The following is a 26,383-nucleotide window of genomic DNA, read 5'->3' on the forward strand; positions in this document are numbered from 1 at the left end:
TTACTGCAGAGGTGATCAAAAGAGGGAAAAGGCGGGGAGAGGGTGGCTGACGATTCAAAATTATGAGCCACTAATGACTGGGGATTCAGTAAATTAATACACTTGTTCCATCTGTCAACATCCAAGTTCAAACCTTGTTAAAATCCTAACCAGCAGTCCACATCATGAAATTATTACCATGTGACTCTACTTCATGGTAGCACAAAAGGACCACCACCGGCACAGTCCTTTCAGGAGGCTCCCCCCTCACCTCAGGGACATAAAGATCGCCTGGTCACTGCTACAACAGGACTTGGTGACATTCAGTGGTGCGGTGAACACACCAGTAGAATCCAAGGGGATGGGCTGTAGGTCTGGGCCCGCCCACCCCTCAGGATCTGAAGGCAACACCACCTTCACCATCAAAATGGATGGCAAAGTGTGACCACAACAAGCCCAGTGTCCCGGAGATGCTGAACGCTACTACCAGCATGCAACCACCGTCCCCTGGTTCAGACACAGACTGGCCCCCTTTTCTCCCCCACCCCCCCTCCCAGATTCCAACACCACCAGCATGTCTGTGTGCCCGAGATGTCCCCTTCCCTTTCTGAAGGCAGCAATTTGGGCGAGTTAACTTTTATCCTTCCTTCTGCTGTGTAACTTTCGCCTTTGCATTTCTTTATCTGCCCTCTGAGCTCAGCTGAACTTTCATGTTCTCCCAGCATGCAGACGTGCATTCCAAACTATGTCTAACAGACCAAGTAAGAGGTTAATAAGAAGTGGCAACAGAAAGGAAAAACACAATCCCTGGTAACTGATAAGAATGACAGTGCGGCCCTTTTTTGTTTGTCTTCAAATATAGAGTTAAAGATCTTTAAAAAACTAAATTTTGATGCCTTTGAAAAGAAAGAAGCACAAAATAACAACAGGGGGTTATTGCCTGCGAGCCACAGGGGAGAAACTCCATAATTCTTATTCTCCCTTTTGAAGGCTGTTAGAAATCTGATTCAAAAAAGCAACAGCAGAAGGGGAAACCTCTTGAGGCTGTAACCATTTCCTGTGATCATGCATAATGTGCTTCAAAAGTGGGTTTTTACCAATTCTGTTGATCAATTGCACCTCCTTCATATCCCTTCTTTTTTCTGCTGTGTTTACATCTGATGTGACTCCGTGACAAGCACTGTCTGAGACTGTGAAACAGGCCTGTCATGTTGATTTATGGGCGCATCAAACCACAACTTGTCCAAACTGAAGCTCGCAGTTCATTAATTAGAGAGTTGTGACTTTGAAGTCAGCTTTCAGACTGTGGTTTTTAACATTTGGCTTAATTTATATGCTCTTGAATGTGGATCTCTAAGGAAAAAACTGAAATTCCCTTCTTGTCTTTGAACTTCTTTTGACCGCACAATAATCATTTCTTTGTCCAGAGTGATGCCTGCAATCCCAGAGTCATTAACGCGCATTGAACTGCCACTGATGAGTAAGCCCTGCTGAATTAGAAAAACAGCCAGCAAAACAAAGCTGAGAGCCTTCTGCACAGTGATATCTCACAATTACATGCCTTCCCGCCCTGTGCCATTTCCATTTTAATTACTGTTAGTCCTTTAGATTTACATTTTAGACACTTTTTAATCTGTTCCCTTTTTTATTACAGAAGCGCCCAGTAGCGCGCCACCGTACTTAAGGTTGTGTCAGCAGTTTCATTAAAGCGCCTCCTCCCCTTCAGCCCCAAACTGCCCCTACTCTGCTGGGGTTTCCATCCAGGCTGCCAACCAGGACTCCAGGGTGAACCCTTGGCAGGGCAAGGAAAATGTACCCAGTGTGTGCAGAGCGAGGAGCCGGCACAGTGAGCACGGCTGGGTCATTCCTGGCGTGGGGAAACAGGCGCTTCCAGGCACCCGCGCTCCTGGGACGGCCAGGACACAGTCACCTGGCTCGACTCCTTGTAAGCTGAAGGCAGGGGCTGCCTGCTGCGGGCCAGCCAAGAAGCTGTTCAGAGGGACTGGGAGCTGTTTACCGAGCTCTGCATGGTCATTCCGCGGAGAACACTCAAATGGAAAGAATTTCAGTCCACCGTGAAAACATGCAAAGATAAGAGACATAGGATAACTTTGGAATGGAAGAGAGATGCCACGATAACAGACACATGCCCAGAGATACTCCCCCATCTGACCAAGCCACATTGAGTCACGTAGAAGGTGGGACAGAAACCCTGCCTGGGAAGGTCTTCCCTTCTGTTGACAGAATACTGTTACCTAACTGGGCAGTAGGCACACGTGATCACTATGCCCACCTCCAAAGGACTGCATACATAGAAGCAATCGCAATATACAAGTTCTTCTCAGGAAGACACAAATGCTCCAAGCCTGCCATTAGCAGTTATGATCCATGCAACTTGGAAGAAGCTGTTCAACAAAGATGGGGTGTTCTGAACCCTGCTCTTACTTTCGGCATAAAGGATTCTTTTTCTGAAGGCAAAAGCCATCATCAACACCCAAGCTCCTTGGAGCTGGGAGAAAAATATCAGGTGTGCACCCAGGTAAAATTTTACTTGGAGCACTTCACCTCCCCCAGCTAGATCTCAGCTCAGCGGTGCCAGTTTGCAAAAGTCGCCTAAAGGTTCTGCCCAACCTCCTCTTCCCAGCGCCCACACAAGGTACACCTGTAGCAGTGTTAAAAAAAAAAACACATGGCAGCCAGTGAACAGAACCCAGAAAAATCTGAAAGAAAACAGGACAATAACTCTCAGTCTGAAAGCTGAGAACCGATAGAGTCAGCTGAGTTGTGCAATCATTTAAAAGATGAATGACAGTTTAATAGCCACGAGATAGTCCTCAGGGATCTGTGGTTTGAAAGTAAAATATGTATTGTCGGTACCTCTTTAGGCTGTTTTCCAGCATGTTGTTGTTGTAAAAGTTGAAGCTGCAACTGTTCCTGTTGTTTTTTATAAAACTCTTGAAGCTGCTGCTACAAAGGAAAGAGAGGACGGTAAGTAACAGAGGGCAGTGCCAAGCCACTGTCCCTTTCAGTGCCATACACAAACTGGGATTTGAAAAATAGCATCCTTTTATCTGTAATGGCCTGACCTTTAGTTTGAAACTCGACAATAAATTTCAGCGCATGCTGACTCTTCTTGGCATTATTGTTTGAAAAGTAATCTCCAAAATGAACTGATGAAAAACATACCATTTTCTACACAAACTAATTAAAAGAAGGCAAGGAATGACCTTTGATTGTACAACAAAGCCAAAGCGCCCTTGCTGAGGAAGTCTGGTGAATCTCTACTGCAGACTGTGCATGCTCACTCCGTGTTAGGCTTGGGCGGTGCTGGGGGCCGGTCAGTGTGGACATCACCGTGTGGCCAGTTTCCTCTGCATCCGGTCCCCACCACCTTGCCTCAGCAGCTCCCATCACTATGGTCCTGAATCCCCTCTATCTGGTTCAGGGGTCCATCAAGGCAGACTATGATGTCCCCATGGCACCATGGCAGCCAGAAGTTTATTTCAGCATCAGCAGACACAAAAGGGGTAAATCCAACTGTGCAGCGGACAGTTAACAAACTCCAAGATGCTTCCTGATGTTGAAAAGTTCTGTACGCGTCTGACTTGAAATGGGGACTTTGAGAGCTGTCACATTTAAACCTGCTCCTGACGTGCTCTCGTTTTGCTTTGATTCACACCATTTAGAAGCCTCTGGGCTTACCAAATAAAAGAGCGCAAAGCCCCCTAAGCCGAAAAAATCTTACTTCTACCAAGTCCAATTACAGCCCTAATCTCAGTCCATCGGGTCCTCTCCGGGCCCAAACCCTCGTGGCTTTGGCAGGGTCCCTCCCTTTCAGGGATGCAAATGCAGCTGATCACCCAGGGACCAGTGTGCATCCTGCCCCACCCGCCTCACTCTGCCGACTGCTTCGGTGGGCAAGTCCGCATGGAGGGGTGGGGCCCTGGAGGCAGGGATGCTGGGGGAGGAGGAAGGACCTTACCTGTTGAAGCATGAGGGCCTGCTGCTGCTGGAGGAGAACCTGGAGCTGCTGAGGGCTCAACACTTGCTGCTGGAGGATCTGCTGCATTTGCTGGGGGGTGATAACTTGAGGTGTCATCATAGCCACTGACACGGGGACCTACAACGTTAACGAAGGATAAATAGCAAGCCAGGAAATCGCACACCCACAGCACTCAGCCTTCCACGTTCAGTGACAGACTGTCTTCAGCCTGCTCAGAGGACTGACCCATTTCCCATATGCGATTCATCTGTCCAAAGGGGATGCAGCCACGAGCTCTAATCAATCAAGTAGTGGATTTCAAATAAAGAAAAATAAAACTTTGCAGCTACTGACAAGCGTTCCTGAGAGTTTGGTCAGCAAACAGGAGTAAAAGCTTAATACAAGCTACCTGGAGTTAAGGCTGGTGTGATGTCAGTTGCTTCAAGAGTTTTTGGTCATACCAAGATATAGGAAGTTAACACCAACTTCAATATTAGGGAAGGAGTTTAACTGGAACCAATATTTTCCCAGCTGGAGCCAATACAATCAGTCCTCTGAGGACAGTTATTTTGAGAACAGTCCATGAACACCAAGTCCTGTGGACAGATGAACCTTGGGTGCACCTTTCGAAATGCAACACAGGCCCTTCCTATGTTCACCCAGCACACAGATGTCTCAATTCTTTCATAGCATAAAAGCCGCTTTCCATGACATTTCAGTGACAAACAGCTACAGTGATGAACTTGATAGCATTTCATATTTGCGACTGTTAACACGTTTCTGCACGGGCATCTCTGCAAGAAACCTGCACACTGTATCTGAAAGGATGATGTCTTGTTCAGATAAAACACTGACATTAAAATGACAGGCTGTCTTGGCCAAGGTTACACAAATTGTATTCAAGCGGATACCTAATGACAATGCTATGAATTCTGCAAGCTTTCTAGAATGTAATTTAGCTATTCAAAATAATCACTGCACTTGTGTTTAATTTGCAGACTACATGAGAACCATTTTGTCAGGCCCCGTAATACAAGAAGACTATTTCATGAAAAATTATCCCCCCCCCAAATAAAAAGATAAGGAAAGGGGAAAAAAAAATGAAAGAAAAGACAAAACCTGTACGTCTTCGAACAGTAATATTTAAGCATCTTACTTTTCTTTGGTTTCTAATCAAACATGTGACAGCAAGAAGCTAGAAGCAGTAAAGGATATACTTTGTTAAAAAGGATCTGCTGTCATCTCATGTATTACAATAAAAGGTAATAATAACATGTTTTGCACTTTGCCTGTGTGCCACTTAAAAAAAAAAAAAAATCCGGCAGACAATAGCTGATCAGAAGATAAAAGAATTAAAAAATCTTTCAGGGGAGCAGTAAGCAAAAGGGAGAAATGCAGTATTAATTTTATGTAACATAACGTCTTAATATGCAGTTTATCTTGACTTTTTCACATGATTTGTCCTGTCATTTGCATAGCGAGCTCTCATTCCTAATTTCACAGTCATTATGCACTGATGTCCCGATTTCTCAGCATCACTAATTTTGATGAACTAAAAATGGTTCCTGAAGGTCAGATTCATATACAGTGAACAGCCTCCACTGTTGTTGTGGGCATGTTTTGTGTGGGGGGATGTTTACGTGCAAGTCTCTCATTGTTTGGAAAACACTAGCTGGAACATTTGAAAATTTTCATTAACCCAAGTCTGGAAGGTCATCATCAAATTCTTCCTATTGCAGTGGCCTTTTAAGTGTAGATGTAGATACACTGTAATTTAAAACAGATGGGCATGTCTGAATATTTTTATATGCAAACAGGGACAGATGTATATGAATGGATAAATTATCCTTTTAAAAAGATACTCCGCCACACAAAATATCACCAATGATGAGAACAGTGAACTTGCATTTAATCTAGGACAAACACCAAGAAGACATTATCCAAACATCTAACCATCTAGAAATTAATTCCAATTAGATGACTCTGTCTTCATACAGGAGAAACTTTCTGAATGTTTCAATCTGTATTGGGTGCCAATTACTATCTTTTGAGCAGCGAAAGCCAACATATCACGATGGAAGTTTACTTTTCCTTGAGAGTTGCATCATCACACAGGGAGGTTTGATTAAGCAAACAAAAGAACCATGTTTAAGGTTTCTTTTTTTCCCCTTGCGTTTCTTGGATGATATACAAAATAAATATTCTTGAGCCAAATTTCTGATGGTGATGAACAGGAAAATAGACAGGAACAGGGTGGTGTAAGATCTAAGCTGGTGATGAACGAGAAATTAACAGTGCTATAACAGAAACCACCATAGATAGTCTCGTGCTCACAATTTTTAAAGTGACTGCGGAAAACCTATGCTAGAAATGGGCACCAGAGAACTTTTGGGGGTGATAGAAGAGTCAGCTATTCTGGTTGGTTTGGTGGTCACAGAGGTGGAGAAAATTGCCAAAATCCTTCCAGCTGTCTACTTAAATACACTTTATCATATGTAAATTATGCTTCAACAAAACAGATCTAAAAGTTTAAAAAAGGACTTACGCCCACAGATAATTTTTAAATCCCCATATACAGTCAAGAGTTTAAATCTCCTTTCCCCAGAGTTATTTATTCAATATCCAGAGTCATGTTACAGAACAGTATCTTGAGTCTCCCTTCTTTCTCCCGGTGGACATCTCCATGGAGGTGGTGACGAATAATCCAACGCTTAAAGCAGCAGACACAGCCAGAGGAGGGGAAGGGGCGAGAAGCCTGAGTAATCCTCCAGCCTGGTGACAGGTCTCTGAATGAGCAGAAGTGGGCTATCAGATCCTGATGGCCTCAGCTCTGCTTTTACATCTGAAACCACATTTTCACACCAGTTAACACTGAGCTTCCAGAGGAGGCTCGAGCTTCATTTATAAACATAATAAAACTGAGATTTTCCCCAAACTTTCTCCTCCAACATGTCATGAAAATCAGTTATGGAAAGCTTTCACAAACATAGCCAAATGAACCAGAAACCATTGTGGGGTGGAAAAGGAAAAGAAGAAGAAATCTGAACACAGTGTGAGGCTTTAAATAGTTAAGAATTATAGCCTGCATATTCACTGCCTTAGCTCTCTATGTCCAACTTTTTCACGTAGCTAGTCCCTACTAATACTGGGAATCAAAGGGCATGCAGTACCAGCGAGAGGCTATTACAGCCCACACTTTATTGCCCATTACTACTGAGGTCATTAGCGGCAAGAGTGATTGTACTGGTCTTAACCTATTGATCACTGTAACTACTATCATTTAATCCTGTGTTGAATGTCTGGAAAGCAGCTAAAGGCACACAAGAGACAGTGCTTTAGCATTGAGAAATATGGCTAAGGCTTCGAAATTACACTTTGATTCATAAAATCTAGCCACTGGTTTAAATCAATAGTATTTAAAACAGTCATGTGAGTTTTTAACTACAGCGCTCCAGTATTTATGAGCTCCTCTTTCAGAGTATTCAGTCAAAACTAAACTCCCCCCCACCAATTCCATGCATCTACCTTACCCTCCGTGAGATAAAAACATTAATTTCTGAGGTTTGTGTGCTACAGGGCTCATGCCTTAACTAGGAGTTCAAGCTAATTCTTGATTTCTTTCTCAAATGACAGTTTAAATGCAATGCAAAAAAAAAAAAAGTATCCCCAATACTGTAACTACCTTAACTCTTTGAGTATATAGAAATGAGTATGTTTTATGAGTTAACAATGAATCATAGAAGGCAATTTATGAAGAACGAGAATGATTCCGTCTAGCTGCCTTCAGGGATCAGAAATTCAAATTAAACTTCTGGCAGACATTTAAAGAATGCTAGCATACAAAACTGAATTTAAAACACACACACACACACACACACACACACACACACACAGAGTTAACACTCTTCAGTTGAGTTTCAAGAGGAAGTCAGGAATTAAAAAAAAAATTGCTTGATACACTGCTGACTGATAGCGGGCGGGCGTGGCCCACCCCAGGTGCACGCAGACCTGAGCTCGGCAGGCTGACCGCCGCGGGGGCCACGGGGCGCGGTGGCGTGCGCCCGCTGCTGCCTCCCCAGCCTCGGCCTCGGCACCAACAAGTGCTGGGGAGAGCTCATCCACTGCTGTGGAAATGCTCCCTGACACAGTTTTCTTTTACTTCCAAACGGCTTTTATAGCAGCTGAATGCTAGAAGACTATTGAAATCATCTGGCTTATTTTTCCCCTGCATTCTCAATGGGGAAAGGTAGGTGGGGGGAAGGGGATAGTGTAAAAAGCAAACAAGTAAATAAAAACACCCGCAGAAACAATACTTTTATTTCTAATCCCAGAGACAATTGGAGGAATTGGGTGGGAGGGGAGATGACACAATATAAATACTGAAAAGAACAAGTCATCCTTTTTTTTTCTTTTTTCTTTCTTTCTCTTCAGTTTACACTCAATGTTAACTCTAAGTCAATGCTGCCAGGTATAAATACACAGAGATCTTGGACATGAACATATTCTCATAACTGCTATGGGTACAAATAATGCAAATGTAAAGATAAACACACTTAAAATACTGTTGTATTTCCATTTCTCTGCATTAAGAATTTAAAAACTATTTTTTGTCTCTGGTTATTCACTTCATGGATGTCCCAAGGAACTGAAGTCCTTTCCAGATCTGAGGCTCTACCTGGATGATAACTGACCAGGTTAGGCAGTGTTACTTGGTTCATTAAGTCAGAGCAAAATGAATTAAATTAGAATGTTCCACAACATCAAAGCAGAACGAAAGAAAATGGCTCCCCATGCAAAAAAAAAAAAACACACAAAACCAAAAAAACAAACAAAAAAACCTATGTCACATTTGACATGATCATACAGAAGCTAGACTGTGTGAAAGAAAAGAAACAGCAAGCCCCCCTCCAAGAGAGACCAGTGTTCATAATTAATAACCCAGTGGATACAACTGATATATCACCAAACAAAAAAGTTAGAAAGCTTCTATCTATTCCCCATGGTATTTAGAAAGAAGGAGGAAAACACACACACAAAATCCCCCAAAAGCCACAGACACCATGTAAGGTAGCTGTATCATACTGGAAAGAAAATACGTTTCTGACATAATATTTCAGTCTTCAAAAAAATTTTTAAAAAGCATGCTATTCATGTGGAAAGTATAATTCTGTTTCATTATAGAATTCTGCTTTTTGTATAACTCTTTTAGGCGTCGCTATTTTGCCACAATACTGTACAAAGCATTAAGGCAGGTAATGGTTATTATATTAATGCAAAATCATCTAAGTAGTCAGTCATTAGCATAACTGTTCTCTCAGTAACAATACAACCACCTATTAAAATTTTAGGGGAAAAAAGACCTCTTTAAAATGCAATTAGCATTTCATTTTTTATCATTTTGTTTATTACATTCTATCAAAAAGGGCTATCCTTCTTTCAAGAAGAATTGTATGGCCAAGACTTGTCTGCCAATCAGGAGTTATTTCAGGTTATCAAGCCTAATAAGCAATCTCTAGCAACATTCTCCGAGCTCTTCTTTTGTCTCTAAATTGTAAAAAGTGGTATAAATTCATATTTGTTTACAGCACAGGCATTCGTGAGACCTCCACTGCTCTCCCAGTTCCCCACGCACATAAGGTTACTCACTGACTGCCGGTGTAATTGTTTTAGCTCTAATAAATATCAGCTTCATTTGCATAAAAATGTAAAGTTTACATGAATTAAATCGCTTCCCCCATTAGTGACTGTTAAATACAGGAAACAATAGAAGCTACACACGAAAATAATCATCCAATAAGCCCTGATCTTTTCAACCTGTCAACTATTATTATTATTATTAATATTATTATTTAAATACAGAAAAAAGCCCCTCTTTCCTTCTTCAGTCTCTTTCTCTTGGAAAAGGGATAGAAAACAATTTAGTGCACATGGATCAAACCTGCTATGATAGTTTATATTAACAACAACGAAAATGGTCTCTTAGGCCTGCAAAGAGGAGGAGAGAGAACTATTCCAAGAAGGTACCTCAGAAAACATTTTAGCCACAGTCCTGAAGAAAAAAGGAAGAGGCCTTGGCTAAATAAGCTCCATTATATTGAAGCATTATTCAAAAATAGTGCAAGGGAGGGCAACTGTATCCATCTTATTTGACACACACAGAGGATTAGAATAAGGAAAGACAACTCGGTGATATGGTTGTAGATCAACAGATACTGTTAGATGAAGAAAAATTAAATGTTGATCTTTTGCACATCGCACATTTTCTACAACTAAGAAATAAATTGACAGATCTTCACATTTTAACCAGCACTGAAAATATAATAGAGGTGCTTAACTACATTTTTATTTTTTATTATTTACTGAGATGGAGGTGGGGATTTTAGTTGAATTTGAACATACAGGTAGGCCAAAATTAGATCATTCCAAAGTTTTTAAGACCTGACTTAGGGTGCAATCACCTTTTTTTTTTTTTTCCTTTCAGAATTACAACTTCTGTTTCTCAAAATATGTAGTTTCCCATGCCAATTTCCAACACGTTATCCATAACAATTAAACTAAAGGGTGCAAATTAGATTCTAATGAGAAAACATCAGTTGCTTCTCTGACAATCTCACCATTCACTGATTTATTCCTAATGAAGACAAAGCCCAACCCAAAGCTCCTTACGTGATAAAGGACAAAACATGTTCAAAAACGCCTAGTAAAAATCAAGGCAAATGGGAAAGCCAGACCCACCCTCATGAAGTGGTGTGACAATTAGAGTGATTGTACAAAAAGCCATCTTCAGGACAAAGTAAAAGAAATTAAGCTGCCACAACTGTAACAGGTTAGATGAAAAAAATCAAAATTTAATGTATTCTCCCCTGTGTCATCTTGTTTTGTCAAGACATCAAATAGAATTGGGAAGTACAAAATAACAAGCCCTTGAGAAATCACAGAAGCCGACCTTTTTGATGTTGTTGATTTACCTTGTTCTCAGTTATTTGAACAATGATGTTTCAGATTTAAAGGCCAGATAAAGCTTAAAAATTAAAATATGATACCAAGGTATCCCCAAAAAAGTGCACCCTAGCATTTAGCCTGCAACTTCATTGATTAGCTGCTTTCAACAAGATTTGAAAAGGAGGTACAGTCCGTGTATTCAATATTTATTTCTCTCATTCTAAATTAATTTCTCTTCAAAAGCTGCCAGGTTGGAAGAAAGACTCAGAGATTACTCCTACAATCCTCAAGTCGAGGCCCAGTTCAGGTCTTTCCAGATAATTCAAGTTCCCACAATCTGCAGAGGACTGTTCAGCTAAGAGGTAACTGAGTTTTCTCTTTTTAAAAAGAGTAAATAGAGGTGAATATAGAAAAGCCATTTATGAGGAGGGGGAAAAAGTACTGCACACTTTGAAATGACTCAAACCAATGTCCAGAAATACCATGCTGCTGCCAAGAACAGAAATCTTTCACCAAAGAGCAACAAATTCAAATTCATCCCCAAATCTAGCCATGCAGGTATACACAAAGTACATTCCTTCTCTGCCCTCAGAGAGCTACAGAGTATCAGCAACATGACCAAGTCTGATATATTTTGTACAAAGATGGTATATGATCAATGTGTCACTCGATAGCTTTCTCAAGTTTTACGTGTAGATGGCTGCTTCCACCACAGCACACATAGCAGTAAAAAACAGCTAGCAGTAAATAAATAAATAAATCTGTTTAAAAGGCATTAAAAGGAAATAACCAAGTATTTACAATCACTAGGAGAATTTGTAAGATCGACTAATAGCTATTAGCTATTAAATTACTCTAATTCCTTGTCATCAAATTCATATGCATTTTAACACATAACAGACACACACACACAGACACCATGCATTTATTTACTCGAACCTTCTCTGGTCAACTGTTGCTGCCTAATACTCTTGCTTATAAATCACACAGTCAAACAGAACTACCTGAAGTGGATTCTGACTACTCTATTTGTCCAATTCCTAAGAGGATAGCTATCCATTTCTCTTTAGTGGTGTTCATCTACAACTAAATCACAAAATAAATTTATTCAATCTTCTTTTTAGCCAATTCAGATTTTATTAACATTACAGTTGAGGCTTAGACGCTGGTCACACTACCATTTCCTGATTGTCTTAGAAGCACTGTAGCTCCAACACACTTCTGCCACGTTAGCCAAAATAAATCTGGAATTTCATTGCTTTTAATTAATCTGGATTTTAATTTCACTGTACCTTGCAATTGCGTGGAGGTTGGCTGAAAAGTTGCAGAACTGGTCAGTGTCATGAAAGAGTTTATCTTTCAAGTGACAGCTCCTGACAACGTGCAAAGACACGGTAGTGATGGTCAGGGTTTTGTTTTTAAGGTACATCTGACTGCAAACAACAAAAAAATTCAAGCCAACCATTCCTATCATAAGCTTTCTGATGATTTATGGTTTACCAACTGAGCAAGGTTACGCAACACTGCATGCCTTTAGATGCATTACTTCAGCTAGTTGAGATTTAATTAAGATCACAGCCTCTAAAATCCCTGTCAAATGAAAATTCAGAGAAGACAATACACTCTATAGCTTCATGCAGAATGTTTCCATTCTGGGCTGTGGAAAAATATGAGTTAATCTGTGTTTCTATGGCTGCAGACAAAAGTTCACTAATTTTATTTTCTTTTGACACTTAGGTTGTTTTCTATTGTATATGTCATGAGATCATTCCCTTCCAGAGAAGGAAGGAAAAAAAAAATCGAGAGTGAAACACGTTGCAGAAAATGCACTTGACATTATTATCCGACATTATCATAGCTTAGCTATGATGTCATCACAGCTTCATAAAATTGGTCCATGCTTAGGGGAGTTTCATTTAATGAAATATATCTATTTAAAAACACAACACAAATGGGAAATCTACCTTCCATAAATTACTCAAGATTAAAGAATTGACATGTTAGGTTCCTCATTTCCTTAACTGACCAACTTTTTATCAAATGAGCTGCATATATGGTTAGAAAAGAAAGTTCTCGGGGCAAATGAGAGAGCATAAAGCCCATTACTTTCATTCTGTAAGTACTCCTTACGGGTAATACACACACACACACACACACACACACACACACACACACATTTAACAGACTTCTTACAGATTGGCATTGACCAATTTTTTTCTTTTTTTAAAAAAAATTATGATCACGTGGCCCTTTACCTAGTCCAACATATTTTTATTTGCATCATCTTAATATCTGGTTGCTTATCTCATGCCTTAGAAATGACAGGTGCTCGCAGTCTTGCTCTTGACAGGCCACTACACAAATAACTGTCTTGCCTGAAAGGGCTAATGCAGTACTAATGAACAATAAATCAACTTTGATTATCAAGTGTCAGCCCAATCCGTTTTCAGTTTGGCTCTATCACATCCTAGAGTAAGTCAGCCAGTGTTTCTGGGTAGGCAGTCTGTATTTTGGTTTCATTTTTACACACTTTTCACTGAAATGTGTCAAGCAGCTACAAAGAATCAAGTAAAATAGAAGCAGACCTTTTTTCAATGTAAGTGAAGGGCATCAATTAGGAGAATGCGCTTCTGTCTGCATTCGCTTCATTTCATGAGGAGTCTTAACATTCGAGAGAGCCTTGTATTCTTTTAAACGACAGCAACAGCACAGATCCTAAACTAGAATCCTAATGTGATCATGTTTGAGGTTTCTGACAATGACATGCTAGCTTGAACACTTCACCACATAAACCACCTTTGACTGCACATTCCTCTTGGAAAATCTATTACAAACAAATGAACAACAAAAAGCAATAAAAGGTCGCTACTAAAACAAAAACTTCGCTCGATTTAAAGTGAAAAAGAAAAGCTCTTTATAACACTGACTTCTTAATAAAATAAATGTAACTTATTTTTTCTTAAGCAGATTAGTCATTGATAGTATGATTCACATTTCCTGTTATCAGGCTTAATTTTTCCCCCAAATGTGTCACTTTCAGAATGTTGGAATCTATGGAAATTAGGTGATTTGCATTTTTAAATTGGCTTGATTAGAACATTTGATCTGTGTGGACAAGAATATAAAATTAATAGATATTTTACTCTGAACCGGCAGGCCTTGAAGGAGTTAATCCCAAAGAGGAAGAGTCTATATGTACTTTGCTCTAAAACTTTACCACCCACTTCCTAAAGGTCCCCTCCTTCCCATCACGACACTTGGGGGTGGGGGCGGGGGCACAAGAAAGTCTCCTTTCCACTGACCGTCCTTCAGGCAGTCTGACAGTTGAGTTTGCTACATTCAGAGACCGTTCAGATGGGAGCACCCCGTGGCAATTCCTCAGTCGGCTGCGCGTCCTAACCCAAACCCCACTCACTACTTAACCAGCAAAGTAATGCAACAGAGGCTGAAACTCCCAAACCTGCCGGGATACCCCTCCACCGGCCTGCCCATTCTGGCCTAGGGCTTTATTCGTCTCCCTTCCCCCCGCCCCTTGACTGTGTGTGAACTCCTTGAATTTGAACGGCTAAGCTGAAAATAGCCTAGACAGATATAGAAACAAACTATCAGAAGCAAAGAAACATCCACACGGGTTACACTGAGAGGGAAGGCTCCCTGTATATTTCACACGCTCTGAAAGTGACATAAATCACACCCCAGAAACGTCCCCAGAAAGGAGTGATGGCGAGGGCTTTACCAAAGTGGCTGCCTGAAGGCCAGACCGGCAGAAAACGAGTCGCAAACGAAAAAAAAGAGCGAGCGAGAGCGCGAGAGCAAAACACAAGCAGGACTTCCTCCAACTCTCAACTACACCCCACCCATGAACATTAAAAAAAAGGGAGAGCAGGGGGGGGGGGTGATCTCTCTCTTTCAGGACCCACAGGCCTGGAGCTGCTTCTTCCCACCCTTCCACTCCCTCCTCCGCCTCCACTTCCAGAGCGCAACTCCCACCCAAGTTGGTAAACAGCGATGGTTATTATTATTTTTTTCCAAAAGACTCAACTTAGAAACCCTCGGGCGCTCCTGCCTTCCCCAATGAGGCCCCAGGAAGCTGGCACCGCGGAGCCCGGGAAGGAGAGCAGAACGGCGAAGATCAATCATAGGGACCAACCTGACACTCTCCATGTAGCCGCCAGGCGCGCGGAGCCGGCTCGGGGCGCCCGCGCGGGCCGGGCGTGGGGTCCGGCGGCCTCGGCGTGCGGGCGGACTGCACGCGCGCAGGGGCGCTCCGGCTCGCGGGCTGACAAGACGCGCCGCGCCGCGCCCACCCGCCCCGCCCTGCTCCACCAATCACAACCCGCCTCTAAACACCCCGCGCCGCGCCGCGCCCCACACAATGGGCTCCGCGGCCCGTGCCCCGCGCCCGCGCCCCCGGCCCCCTCCTCGCGGCAGGTGAAATCACTCTCTGCTGAAACCCGGCTTTTGTTTCGGGAGCAACTCCGCTTAATTGCTGTTAACCCTTTGACCCGCCTCTGGCTGACGTCTGGGAAGCCGGGCGCGGCGCGCGTCTCTCCCTCCGGCCGGGGCTGCCGGGTCGGGGCTTTTTGGTGGGGTGGCGTGTTTGTTTCCTCTTGGAAACTGACAAAGAGTTGTCCCGGCCTTTCAGAGCAACCCGAGCGGCAAAGCAGGGGAACTGGCGCGCCCGGGCGCACACCCCGACTGCTTGGAGCAACTGTTGAGAATCGGAAGGGGATGCGGGGCTCAAAGGCAGCGCCGGAGAACTTCCTCGAAAACGGCCTTTGCGGGAGAACTTTCGCTTCGCGCCCTGGGGTTAACCCGGCCTTGGCCTCTTTTTTATCCACCCCCCTCCCTTTTCTTTCCTAGAGTCGGCTTCGCCAAAGTGTGCTCGTGCGCGCAGAGGAAAACTAACCCGACACGGGGGTTGGAATAAATAACAACCAACGTGCCTTGTCGCTGTACCAAGCTACTTCCCCTCTAGAACGACAGCTGCTGAAGCAAGCATCTGCCACTCGTTCGCTAAGAAATAATTCTCTAAATTCCTGTCTTATTTATCCAACAACAGCAACAGCACTGGCTACTCTCAAGGAGCACTTGAAGATGACCTCTGCTAGAAATAGTCACTGCTCTTTAAAGCTGAATACAGTGTGAGGAAAAAAAAAAAAGTCACCAATATGCTAAACTTTTTTGGCTCAACTGGCCCGGTTTCAGTGCCAGGTTAATTTAGTCGCTTTCGGCAGCTCTAGAAATCACCTCTTTAATTTACCTTTGTTCAATTTAGAGAAAAACTTTTGGCCTATACTTACAAAACAAGACTGTATCGTTTTTATTTTTCTCAAAATATTCCAGGCAAAAAAGTGCTTGTGACATCAATAATTATGTGTTTTCCCTCAATTAAAAAAAAGGGGGGGGGGCGCCCACAAATCCTAACCCAGTAATTTCAGTTTAACTTGAAAGTATTTTTCCATTTGAGGTGTTACTATACACCAGAAAGCATATTGATAATATTTCCAATCAAGCAAATGTCTGAATTTCAATCAGGTCAGCTGGGGAGCAAGCAATTCCCCCCTTAATCTGGCAGCAAAAGAGACAAAAGCGCCAGTTGACTGTCAACTTATGATCAGATGTTAAATGGGTGCAGCACAGACGTGCTCCACCCTAAAGTGTTTTTGTGTCAGATAACAAATTTATTAATGGGATTTTTCAGGTCACAAAAATGTGACCCCACCCTCTCATGAATATTCAACAGAGAACCAAGGGCGGTCTTTTTTGGGGAGGGGGGCCTTAAATCTGCCAGTGTACCATGAATCAGTAGAGTTCTGACTCTTAAAGAGACAAGGCCCTCCTCCTTCAGTAGGGGCTGGCAGGGCCCCAAAGAGAGGAAATAAAAATATAGGAAGTTCTCTCCAACCAAGGCACAGTGAGAGAGGAGAAATACTCATTTCAAAATCCACATGTGATTTTTTTTCAATGGTATTAAAATTCATTAGCGATTTAATGTCTGTGAACAACATCAGGGTCCCCCTTAAAGAGTCAATTCTTTTTTTTTTTTTTTAAGACAAATTCTTTAAGAGACATACATAAAACTCAAGGATGCTTTTACAAGTTGGACTCCCTTCTTGGCAGGTTAGTGTTTAAAAGCTGATTGTCTCCAGGAACATCCAAACAACAAACAAACAAACAACAAATATTACAGACGCTTGTGACCCAGCTGTGGAGACGAGCCTTGCACAAAATAATTAGAGAGTGATGCAACGTGGTGGTTACACAAGTACTAAATTGCATGACGGTGGCATTAAGCACCCTGAGACCACAGAGCAGGGGGAGACAGTGGAGCAGCAGAGGCTCGAAGGCCCCATGGGGAGGTGGTGTTTAGGGGACTGATGTCTGGGACAAGGGGGTAGGGACAGTATGAAGAGGGAAGTGGCTTAGCATATGCAGAGGCCACCTGGAGCCCTTCCCACCCTCTCTCCAAACATGACAGGGTGACTCAGAGACTACTTCTAGGCGAGGAAATGTACCATCAGAGATAAACCTGGACAAGCTTTATACACCCAGGTCACTTCGTTAATTCTGGGCTCTCAAGATCCATTTCCATCTGGTCCTGTCTAGCTGCCCCGTGCCTGAGATTCTGTGAGAACTGGAGCTTTCCATGGCTGGAAAACAATAGAAATGTTAAAAGCTGCAGTGACTTAGGAGACTTAGTTAAGGCCATTTATTTTATGACTGCCAGGTCATTCTGGAAAGGCTGGATCAGAAAGGCAAAAAAATGAAAATAATCAAAAAATAAACCCAGTAGCATTTGCATGTTGGATTGAGGGAGTTTTAGAAGAGTCAGGGGTTGAGGAGGGGGGCTTTAGAATGGGTTACTCCGCCACAGGGGCTCAATGAGCAGTCAAAATGTGAACAGAACTTGCAATCTCCATTTAAGGAGGAAGCTGCAGTTCAGAAAGGCAAAGTGATTTTTTGTTTTTATTTTTTTAAAGAATCAAAGATACCTAGCTCCACAGACCACAAGGGGAAACAAGACACTGAATAGTCCCAGAAAAAGAGAGGCCATGATATTATAAAATGAACACCTGAGAGGGGTGGGGGAAGAGTTAATGTTTAAGGAAGAGTGAAGGAAATGCTAAATGCTGTACTTAAAAATATTTTTGATGCCACATCCTAACACCCACAACAGATACAGCCCTTGTTCAGACACCACATATTAAGAAACCTGTCAGTTGCTAAATGAGTCCATTGTGCAGCTGGCTGTGTACTTAAGGACAGATTACTGTGATCCCACACCAAACTCTAACCACCAAATAACACACCTGGGACTCAAATCATGTATTATATTTGGTTCTGTGAGCCTTAGCCTTGAACGCAGAAGAAAGTGAAAGGTTTTACTGCCCATTCAGAGCTGAGAATGGAGAGCAGGGGTATTGAAGGGTCAGAAGCAGCGTCTCAGGACGTCACTCCCAGGTTCTGATGGATGGCACGGGGCGGAGGAAACAGCAGCCCCACTGCCAGGCCCACGTGGTCCTAAGCTCCAACTGAGGCCCTGCTTTGCCAGAAACTGCTTGGCAATAATCAGAAAAAGGGCATGTTACTGGACACTGGCTCACATATTTCTAGCAACATTGAGAGCAAGACACCTCCTCAGATCAAGTCAGTTATCCCTATCAGGTTCTCATAGGAATTATCGCCAGACAGTCACTCTGCCAGAGGGAGTAAAATAAAAATTGATGAATAATTTGATGGGTTGGAAAAAAAAAAATCAACTTTTTCTTGGCCACACCACCCAGCATGTGGGATCTTAGTTTCCCAGCTAGGGATATAACCCGTACCTTCCGTGGGAGAAACAAGACGTCCTATCCACTGGACAGCCAGGGAGTTCTGAGGGGCCAACATCTTAATTCCCCATCTTCTTCCAGACAGCCCTTGCTTGAACACTTATTTATTTTTTCTTTTCCAGTTACTTTCATGGAGCACCCAGAACATACTCAGAGATGACAGAACTTAAGAAACTGAACCGACTGATTCTGCTGCTATAGGAGAAAATGTGAAAACAACAGGAATACAAAATTGAATGCCCTCCCTCCAGGAAGGGCTTCCTGACCTGCCCAGGGAAGAGAAGTCTCTCCAGAGGAGCCCAGGTTTAGTATTTCTCATGTCTCCAAAGACGGCCAACTGTCAGCCAATTAGAGAAACTAAATTGCAACAGCCATGCCTGATTCCTGAGATTTGGGCATTTGTCTCCAAGGACCTGCCGTTCTTTCTTGATTTAAGTGGTGCTTTTACTTAAAAAAATAAATTAATACATCATCCATCTGCAGGGAGCAAAGGTGGTTAGCTCCATATTGATATTGTTTATGTCATTATCATGTCTATATGGACAATGAAAGCAATTATATTTTCTTCTGCTCTCACTTGGCCAAGGGAAAAGACGGTGAGTTCTCACTCTTGCATAGTTTAAATTTCTCTCCCTGACATCCTCTAAATTGCCATGAGCATCTCCATTTAATGCAACATTTTATTATGCAATTGTTCCTAGTTAATTTCCTAGATACACACCCTGACATGTCAACATCCAGGTAACTTAGGAATATGATGAGTACATAAGGTATAGAAAACATTTACCACCCTCTCCAAAAAAAAAAAAAAATCCCTCACTTGAAATGTAAAGATATTCATAAATTGTCACTGGTAAACAAAATCATGTCTGGAAAAGAAAAATGGCCAACATCTATTGCAAACTCTGCATCTGATTGACAGCAACAAATCAATCTCTTTCATTTGTGCTCAAACTATAATATAATCTCGTTTTAATCAAATGTACAATGTATCTGGACAGCTTCCCTGGTGGCTCAGTGGTAAAGAATCTGCCTGCCAAAGCAGGAGACACTGGTTCAGTCCTTGGGTTGGGGAAGATCCCCTGGAGGAGGAAATGGCAACCCACTCCAGTAGTCTTGCCTGGAAAATGTCATGGACAGAGGATCCTGGTGGACTATGGTCCATGGGGTCACAGAAGAGTTGGATGCAACTTAGCAATTAAACAACAAAAAAACAATGTATTACTGGACTGCTTCTACCATAGGACTGGAACTGATTACACCAAGGTGCACAGAAGTCTCAAAAAGGGGCATGTTTCAGGGCAGGAGGGCACTTCCCAAAGAGCTTCATCCTCCAGGCATCAGGAAGGAAGAATCACTATCGCCATCAAGCAGGGATCCTTATTTCCCCTCCCAAGAGTGACAGTGCTGATGACACCCACATGAACACTCTCGATTTTAGGCATAAGCAGAACTGGGTCACTGAACGGGAAAAGAAGAGATGGCTCTTGGGCGAGGAGATGACATTTGAATATTTTTTTTATACGTTTCATTATGTAGAAATCGCTGAGTATCATTTTAAGGCACTGGCCACCTCTAGGCAGGAAAGTCAGTTTTTCCGGAGACCCGAGGTGTGCAGCAGGCCTGCAGAGAGGCAGAGGGAGCATGTTCCATCCTGCCCTCCGAACAATGCTCGCAGGTCTCCCTCCCAGGTCACGCCACCCTCCTGTGACCCTAGGCTGGCACACCCTCCTGTCCAAACCTTCTTTACGTCTGCCCTCTGCTGGTAAGCTTGCCAGGACCAGGATATTTTTGACTACCTCAACTTATTTCAAAGACAACTTTTAAAAGCTGGAAAGAAAAAGGCCATGTAATGAACTATTAACTGGAATATATAAATTAAGATACTTAAAAAAAAAAACAGGGAGGAGGGGGCGCCATGGGTGAAATATGGCACCTCTAATGTAAAAATGCACATCCGTCTACTCTATTGCCGGCTGGCTCGGAGCACAGGAGTGCCAAACTCTATATTTTAGCTCGCCTAAGAGAACAACCTGTATTACTGCCAGGCATCTCGCCTTCTCTTTCGCTCCCTCTCCGGGGAGAGGTATGTCAGTGCATTTTCAATAAAACACCTTCTTAGCAGTAAAGGGCCACTGTTCCCACGTCAGTGGTCCCCAAGGTTTCATGATACAGTATATTTAGCTGGCTCACGGCTCAACTTTCCCTCTGGCATTCATAAGACTCATATAAAAGGTAGGGGGCAGGGGAAAGGGAAAAGAAGAACCTCTGTGTCTATCCTTTGTTTAAGTAAGACAACAGTTAACTCTGAGATTGATGAGCTGGCACGAGTGCCCCCCAAACAACGGACGTGCTCTCAGGCCCGATCCCCACGACAGGTGCCCTGGTGTGCGCGCCAGGCAGGCAGGGAGGAGGGCTCTGGGCATTGGGAGAACTTCTGCGGCAGCGAGCAAGGCTTGAACGAGGCAACTCCTGTCAGTATCAACGGGAAGCACGAGGCCTTATAAATCCCTGCATCCCATTCCAAAAATATATCTCCAAGATGGGCAGATGCAGCTTAGCAGTTGCAACCTCGGAAGCATTCAGGAAGTAGCGCTCTTGACGGCGCTTTAGATGCCGAGTAAATGCTCTTAAAAAGAACACCCAGTCCAGCCGACGATAAATCTTACACCGGGGAAGCCTGCGCAGGGCTGTGGAATCCCCTCCAAAGATAATTACCTTCCACACTGTGTGGCATAGAAACGGCTACACAGAAAACCTTTTCTGGGGCCCGAGAGCTCTCTAAGGCTTTTCTTTCCTTAATAGTCACTGATTACACACACACAGGTGCACATACACAACCCTACCTTTAATAGAAACCGTATAAAAATCCAAAGATTTGTCTCCTCTCCTAAAGGAAAGTGATGAGGCCAGTTCTTGGCAGGGGCAGGGATGGAAGAGGGAGATTGGGAAGAGAAGAGATGTGTAAGGGTTCAGGGGCAGAGGCTGAGGCAGGACATTAAGGTCCAAGTCCTTTGGCATCCACTTCCCACTCTTGGAAGGTCCAGGGAGTTCCCCAAACAATTTCAAACTGGGGCCCTCACAACAGGCCCCTCAAGAGGTAAGCAAATCTCTTCCAGTCCAGAGCAGCCTCAAGTGGTCTATTTAAGCCTGAGATGATGCAGGAATATTAGACAGGACACTGGGGTCTACTAAAGACTTTGCATGAGCTCACATGCAATCCTGGGCACATCACCTCACCTCTATGAGGCTTCACATTTCACCTAAACAAAAAGGAAGATGGCTAAGATACTCTCCATGTTTTCTTTAGTAACAACAACAACAACAACGATTGCAACTAACTACCCCTTATGTGTCCGGTACACATTTTAGCCTAGCAGAGGACTAATTTCTGGGTGCTTTTTAGCTTACAATTAATGTCATAAATAAAACTACCAAGGATATAATTTAAAAATATAAACAGGATCTGAGAGCTCTGGAATCTTGGACACTGTCGTGTCAACAGAAAAGCAGGGAACAAACGGAGGGAAAAGATGTTTTTTTGGAAAACAGCTCAAAAGCTCTTCTTCTGACCCTCTCTAGGTCACAAACCCTGTGAAACACCAACTCGTGGCCCACGGAGTAAGTCACTAACAAGCTTTAGGACTTGCTGAATTAAGTTGGGGCCTCACAGGATGGGGCTAAAACCACCTGACTTTCACACATGTTTATGTCTTCTGTCCTTGTGACTTTTTTCCTCTTCTTTAACCATCAAAGCTGTCTCTTTGCATTATGCCTGCTCCCACCAAAACTATTTGCTGAATTTCTGGTCCAACCTCACAAGCCATTCACCTGCTTCTCTTTGCTTTGTATCAGAAAGGAGACAGGAAAGCATTGTGTGTGAGGTAACTACTGGTGAGGGCTGGCATCTCCATCTCAGGTTGAAGCCACAGGTAAAGTTTGGGCTGGATGAAAAAAGAAATTTGCAAGGAAGCATAGCATCACAGAGATGTTAGATTCCTTTTGAGATCGAGTAAGTCCCATCTTAAGAAAATGCATACAGAAGAGCATACAGTCCAGCCAGCAAGCCCATTATTTATTTTTTAGTTTTAAATGGCATTTCATTCCTCGTGAGGGAAAGCAATAGAGAAGCAGGAAGCTTTCAGGTCATATAGAACTTTGTTCTTTGCAGACAAATAAGGTATTGTGTGTTTGAACAATAGGAGGAATGTCTAATTGATCTTAATTAAATTCAGTGATGTCCAATTTTTGAGATGGGTCAGGACACATCTATGTAATGTCACAACCCAATAGGCCAGACCTCTGAAATCAGGGAGCTCTGTGGCGTGCTGTTTTCTGACACTCTCTCTTACCCATTCTCCATCACATTGCCCTACCGACTTGTTCTGCACTCCAGCTTTCTCTTCTCCCCCTCATGCTACTCCTGACTGCTTCCCGGTTTGGCTCATACTCCTTTGCTCCAGCCAGCCTTCTAAAGTGGTGGGGCCCCACCATATACTCCCTCATCATCGCCATGATTACCTACCAAACAGGAATCCTATTATATACATATACCATTGCACATGGAGGAGGTTCCCTGGAATTTGCAGTGTGAAAGATGTGGGTTTGAATCCAATCTTCTCTACTAACCAGCAAACTAGGTAAATCACAAAAGTCCATTTTGTGTGTATTTCCTCACCTGTAAAGTGGGAGCAATTCTCTGTCTCACAGTGGTTGTTTCTTTTAGTATTTTCTGAGGTGGGAAGGTGTCTGTTTTTAAACTCAGTTTCCCTGATCCGAGAGCCCTGGTGTGGGTCTTTGATCTGATGCCTGGAGAGCACTTGGCCACAAGTGTCTAGCCCAGCAGGCTCTCTGATGGTACCACGTGTCAGGGGACTCGTCTGAGGTCACCGGGCTGGTGGATGAAAGAGGTGGGGTGTGACTCTCCCCTCTAGAGCTCAGCCCTGCATTAGAGAGCTTCTGGCTTCCTGGTTACAGAGCTCAGGTGACTTTGAGATAAGAGCTAAGAAAACAAAACCCAAAGCCAGTCATGATCAAGGAGGTGCTGGGAATAGTGTAAATACCCTGCCAGTTACAAATTAGGAGGTACAGACCAGGGCCTTGGAACAAGGGTTGACAAACGAAGGGAAAATGAGGAAAGGGTGGTGCCTAGTAACAGGACGGCCAAGAAATAGAGCAAATATTTAATGAGAGGTCATGATGAGTTTGGCACTTTCCATAATATCTGTTAATGCTAAAACACCCCTATGAAAGAGGTTATTGTGCCCACTTAACAGATGAAGAAACTGAGGCTCTCAGTTAATATCTCACAGCTGAAAGGGGAGTGGGGCTTGAGGGACTCCAAAACAAGGCTTCCGTACCATATGCCAAGCTGGAGCCCAGGCTGGGGTCTAGAACTAGGTGTGGAAGAACAGAGGGGGGTCCAATTCTACTCACTTGGAAAACTCATGTGACCAAGAGTCACTGACCGGTCAGCATGAATGGAACGTGAAATAATACAAAGGTAAAATTCTGACACCCTCTTTGTTCTTCTGTGAGTCCACAGTGACAACCTCAGCCGAGCACGTGAAGGTGAAACTGGCCCTGAGCCTGCTGGTAGCCACAGCCAGGCCGGGAGGAGAGGCAGTGGGAACAGGGCCTGTGCTTTCTCCTGAGTTACTTCTTGATTAGAGAGCTCCTCACACCGCCACCTCCACTGCTGAGAAGAGAGACACAGACGAACAGGCAGGCGCTTTCCTCTTCTTCTTTTCTGAGGTGTCACTGGGCAGACGGCAGTGTGCCAGCAGTCCTAGCCCGGGTGGTACCCGAGCTCTCCTGGCATCAGTGTCTTGGATGGAAAGACGGAACAGCGCTGTGTTGGGGCTTATGTTGTCCCTGGTCATAAAGGCCCCCAGACACTTTCCTATGGAAGGCTTCTCATGCTGGCTGCACCACTTCCTGACTGTACGTTCGGTAAATTTTTCAAGCCTAAGTGCCTCAGTTTCTACATCTATAAAAGGATCTAAGCCTAGTACTTCCCCCAGAGGGTTAGGATCAAATGAGTTAAAATGGGTCAATGCCTGGCATAATGGAAGCACTTAAAAGTGTCCTAATACCCTTCTTATTGTTACTACAAACTGCTTTTCTTTCAACCTCTTCCTTTTGCTATAATGAAATACCAGAAGGCAAAATGGTTTTTCACTCTTGTTGACTTCTTATTTTCCTGTGATGGAGGTAGTATCGATCCTAACTCCAAAATTTAACTAAGCAGTAGCCGATTCATCCAGTGAACCTCAACAGTGGGACAAGACACTTGGTCATCTTTTTTTTTTTTTTTCTTTTTTTTTTCTTTTGTTTTTAAATTCAAAGTCATGAGGCAGCTCCTCTTCTAGCTTCAGGTTGCCCAGTAGGCCAGAACCGCCAGCCAGGTCATCACTTGGGTTTGTGAAGGAGTCTGGTGATTTCTTAAATGAATTCTCAAGGATCCACTGGGAATATCAAAGGAGGGATCTGCCCTGAGTGCTAAGAACACACAGGCTGGCCAGCAGGAGGCACAATTAACGGAACCCTCTGCCTGTGTCTGGATAATATTTTGCTACTCTTGTCTCTGGGAAGGAAAGCATTTGGTAGAAACCTGGCCACCATGGCCCCAGAGAGGACTTGGCTTACACCCAAACGATGCTCTTTGACCTAATGAGCTAATTTCAAGCTTCTTTTCAAAGCTTCCAACATCTATACTACCCAAGGCAAGGAGCAGAAGTCTCTTGCTGCTCTCAGAGTGCACGGCGTGGCATCAGCCATTATTTGAACATTTGAGGAATGGAAAAAAGAGAGAGACACACACACAGGTGTAGGGGGCAGAGAAAGGGGGCTCCCTCCTTGGCTTTAGGGAATAACAGGGCTTTTCAAATAAGGTAAGGATTATGCTGCGAATTTAAGGATAATGGTGTGACGGGCAGGCAAGTAGGGAGGGTATATCAACTACTGGAAAGAGTGTATACACATATCAACATGGGAGAAAGCAAGAACCAGTAACACCGAGGAACTGGGAGGTCCTTAAGCAAGGCTGGCACAAATATAATTCCTGCTGTATCTCCCTTTCTTCGATATCAAAGGGCTTTTCTTCTTTTTCCCAATTTTGCCCTTATTTCCTGTCTGAAAAACACTTCAATTTTGTGATGGAGTGACCTCACATACAAAAAAATAAAAATAAAAGAATTAATATAGAACAATCAATGATCAATCAGACTCTTTGAAAGTTTAAAAAAGACAAACTGAAGAGAAACTATGATTCCAGGATTACACAAACTACTTTACATTTTATAGCTGAATAAAGTCAAGTCACTAAGTTCAATACAACTGTACCTACAACAATACAACTGAAGGTAGACAGTGATTCATATTTTTTAAAAAAATCATCCATCTTCCATTTGTCTTGCTAATTTCGTCAAATGAAAAGAATCCTGAATGGAGATAAGGCTGGAAGGGCGGGAAAAGCGATTTCCTGAGCTGCTGCCAACACCAGACACCCTGAAAAGGATGTTCGTTGCTCAAGGCTTCCCTTCATTTGGCTCTGCTTCTGGAGGCTCTTGCCTGACGCAGGAAAAAGCTAAGAGAAAGACCTCAGCTTACACGTCATTGGGGCCAAGGAGCAGTCACACACAGC

The 26,383-nt window shown here is 43.3% G+C and overlaps 1 protein-coding gene across 10 annotated transcripts in view; it reads right to left on the reverse strand.

The window, feature by feature from the left end:
- FOXP1 (forkhead box P1) overlaps positions 1 to 26,383 on the reverse strand; it is a 616,998-nt gene that overhangs the window by 90,794 nt on the left and 499,821 nt on the right. For 8 of the 10 annotated variants that reach the window (XM_043443252.1, XM_043443246.1, XM_043443249.1 and 5 more), the window contains 2 exons: positions 3,962 to 4,099; positions 2,857 to 2,946 (listed from right to left, as the gene is read on the reverse strand). In XM_043443252.1, coding sequence (XP_043299187.1) covers positions 2,857 to 2,946; positions 3,962 to 4,099 — 228 coding nt within the window. Of the gene's footprint in view, positions 1 to 2,856; positions 2,947 to 3,961; positions 4,100 to 15,053; positions 15,209 to 26,383 lie in introns of those variants that run through there. The other 2 variants (XM_043443255.1, XM_043443253.1) reach the window with 2 other exon arrangements.

The sequence above is a fragment of the Cervus canadensis genome, chromosome 22, assembly GCF_019320065.1.
Source record: "Cervus canadensis isolate Bull #8, Minnesota chromosome 22, ASM1932006v1, whole genome shotgun sequence".
Lineage (NCBI taxonomy): Eukaryota > Metazoa > Chordata > Mammalia > Artiodactyla > Cervidae > Cervus > Cervus canadensis.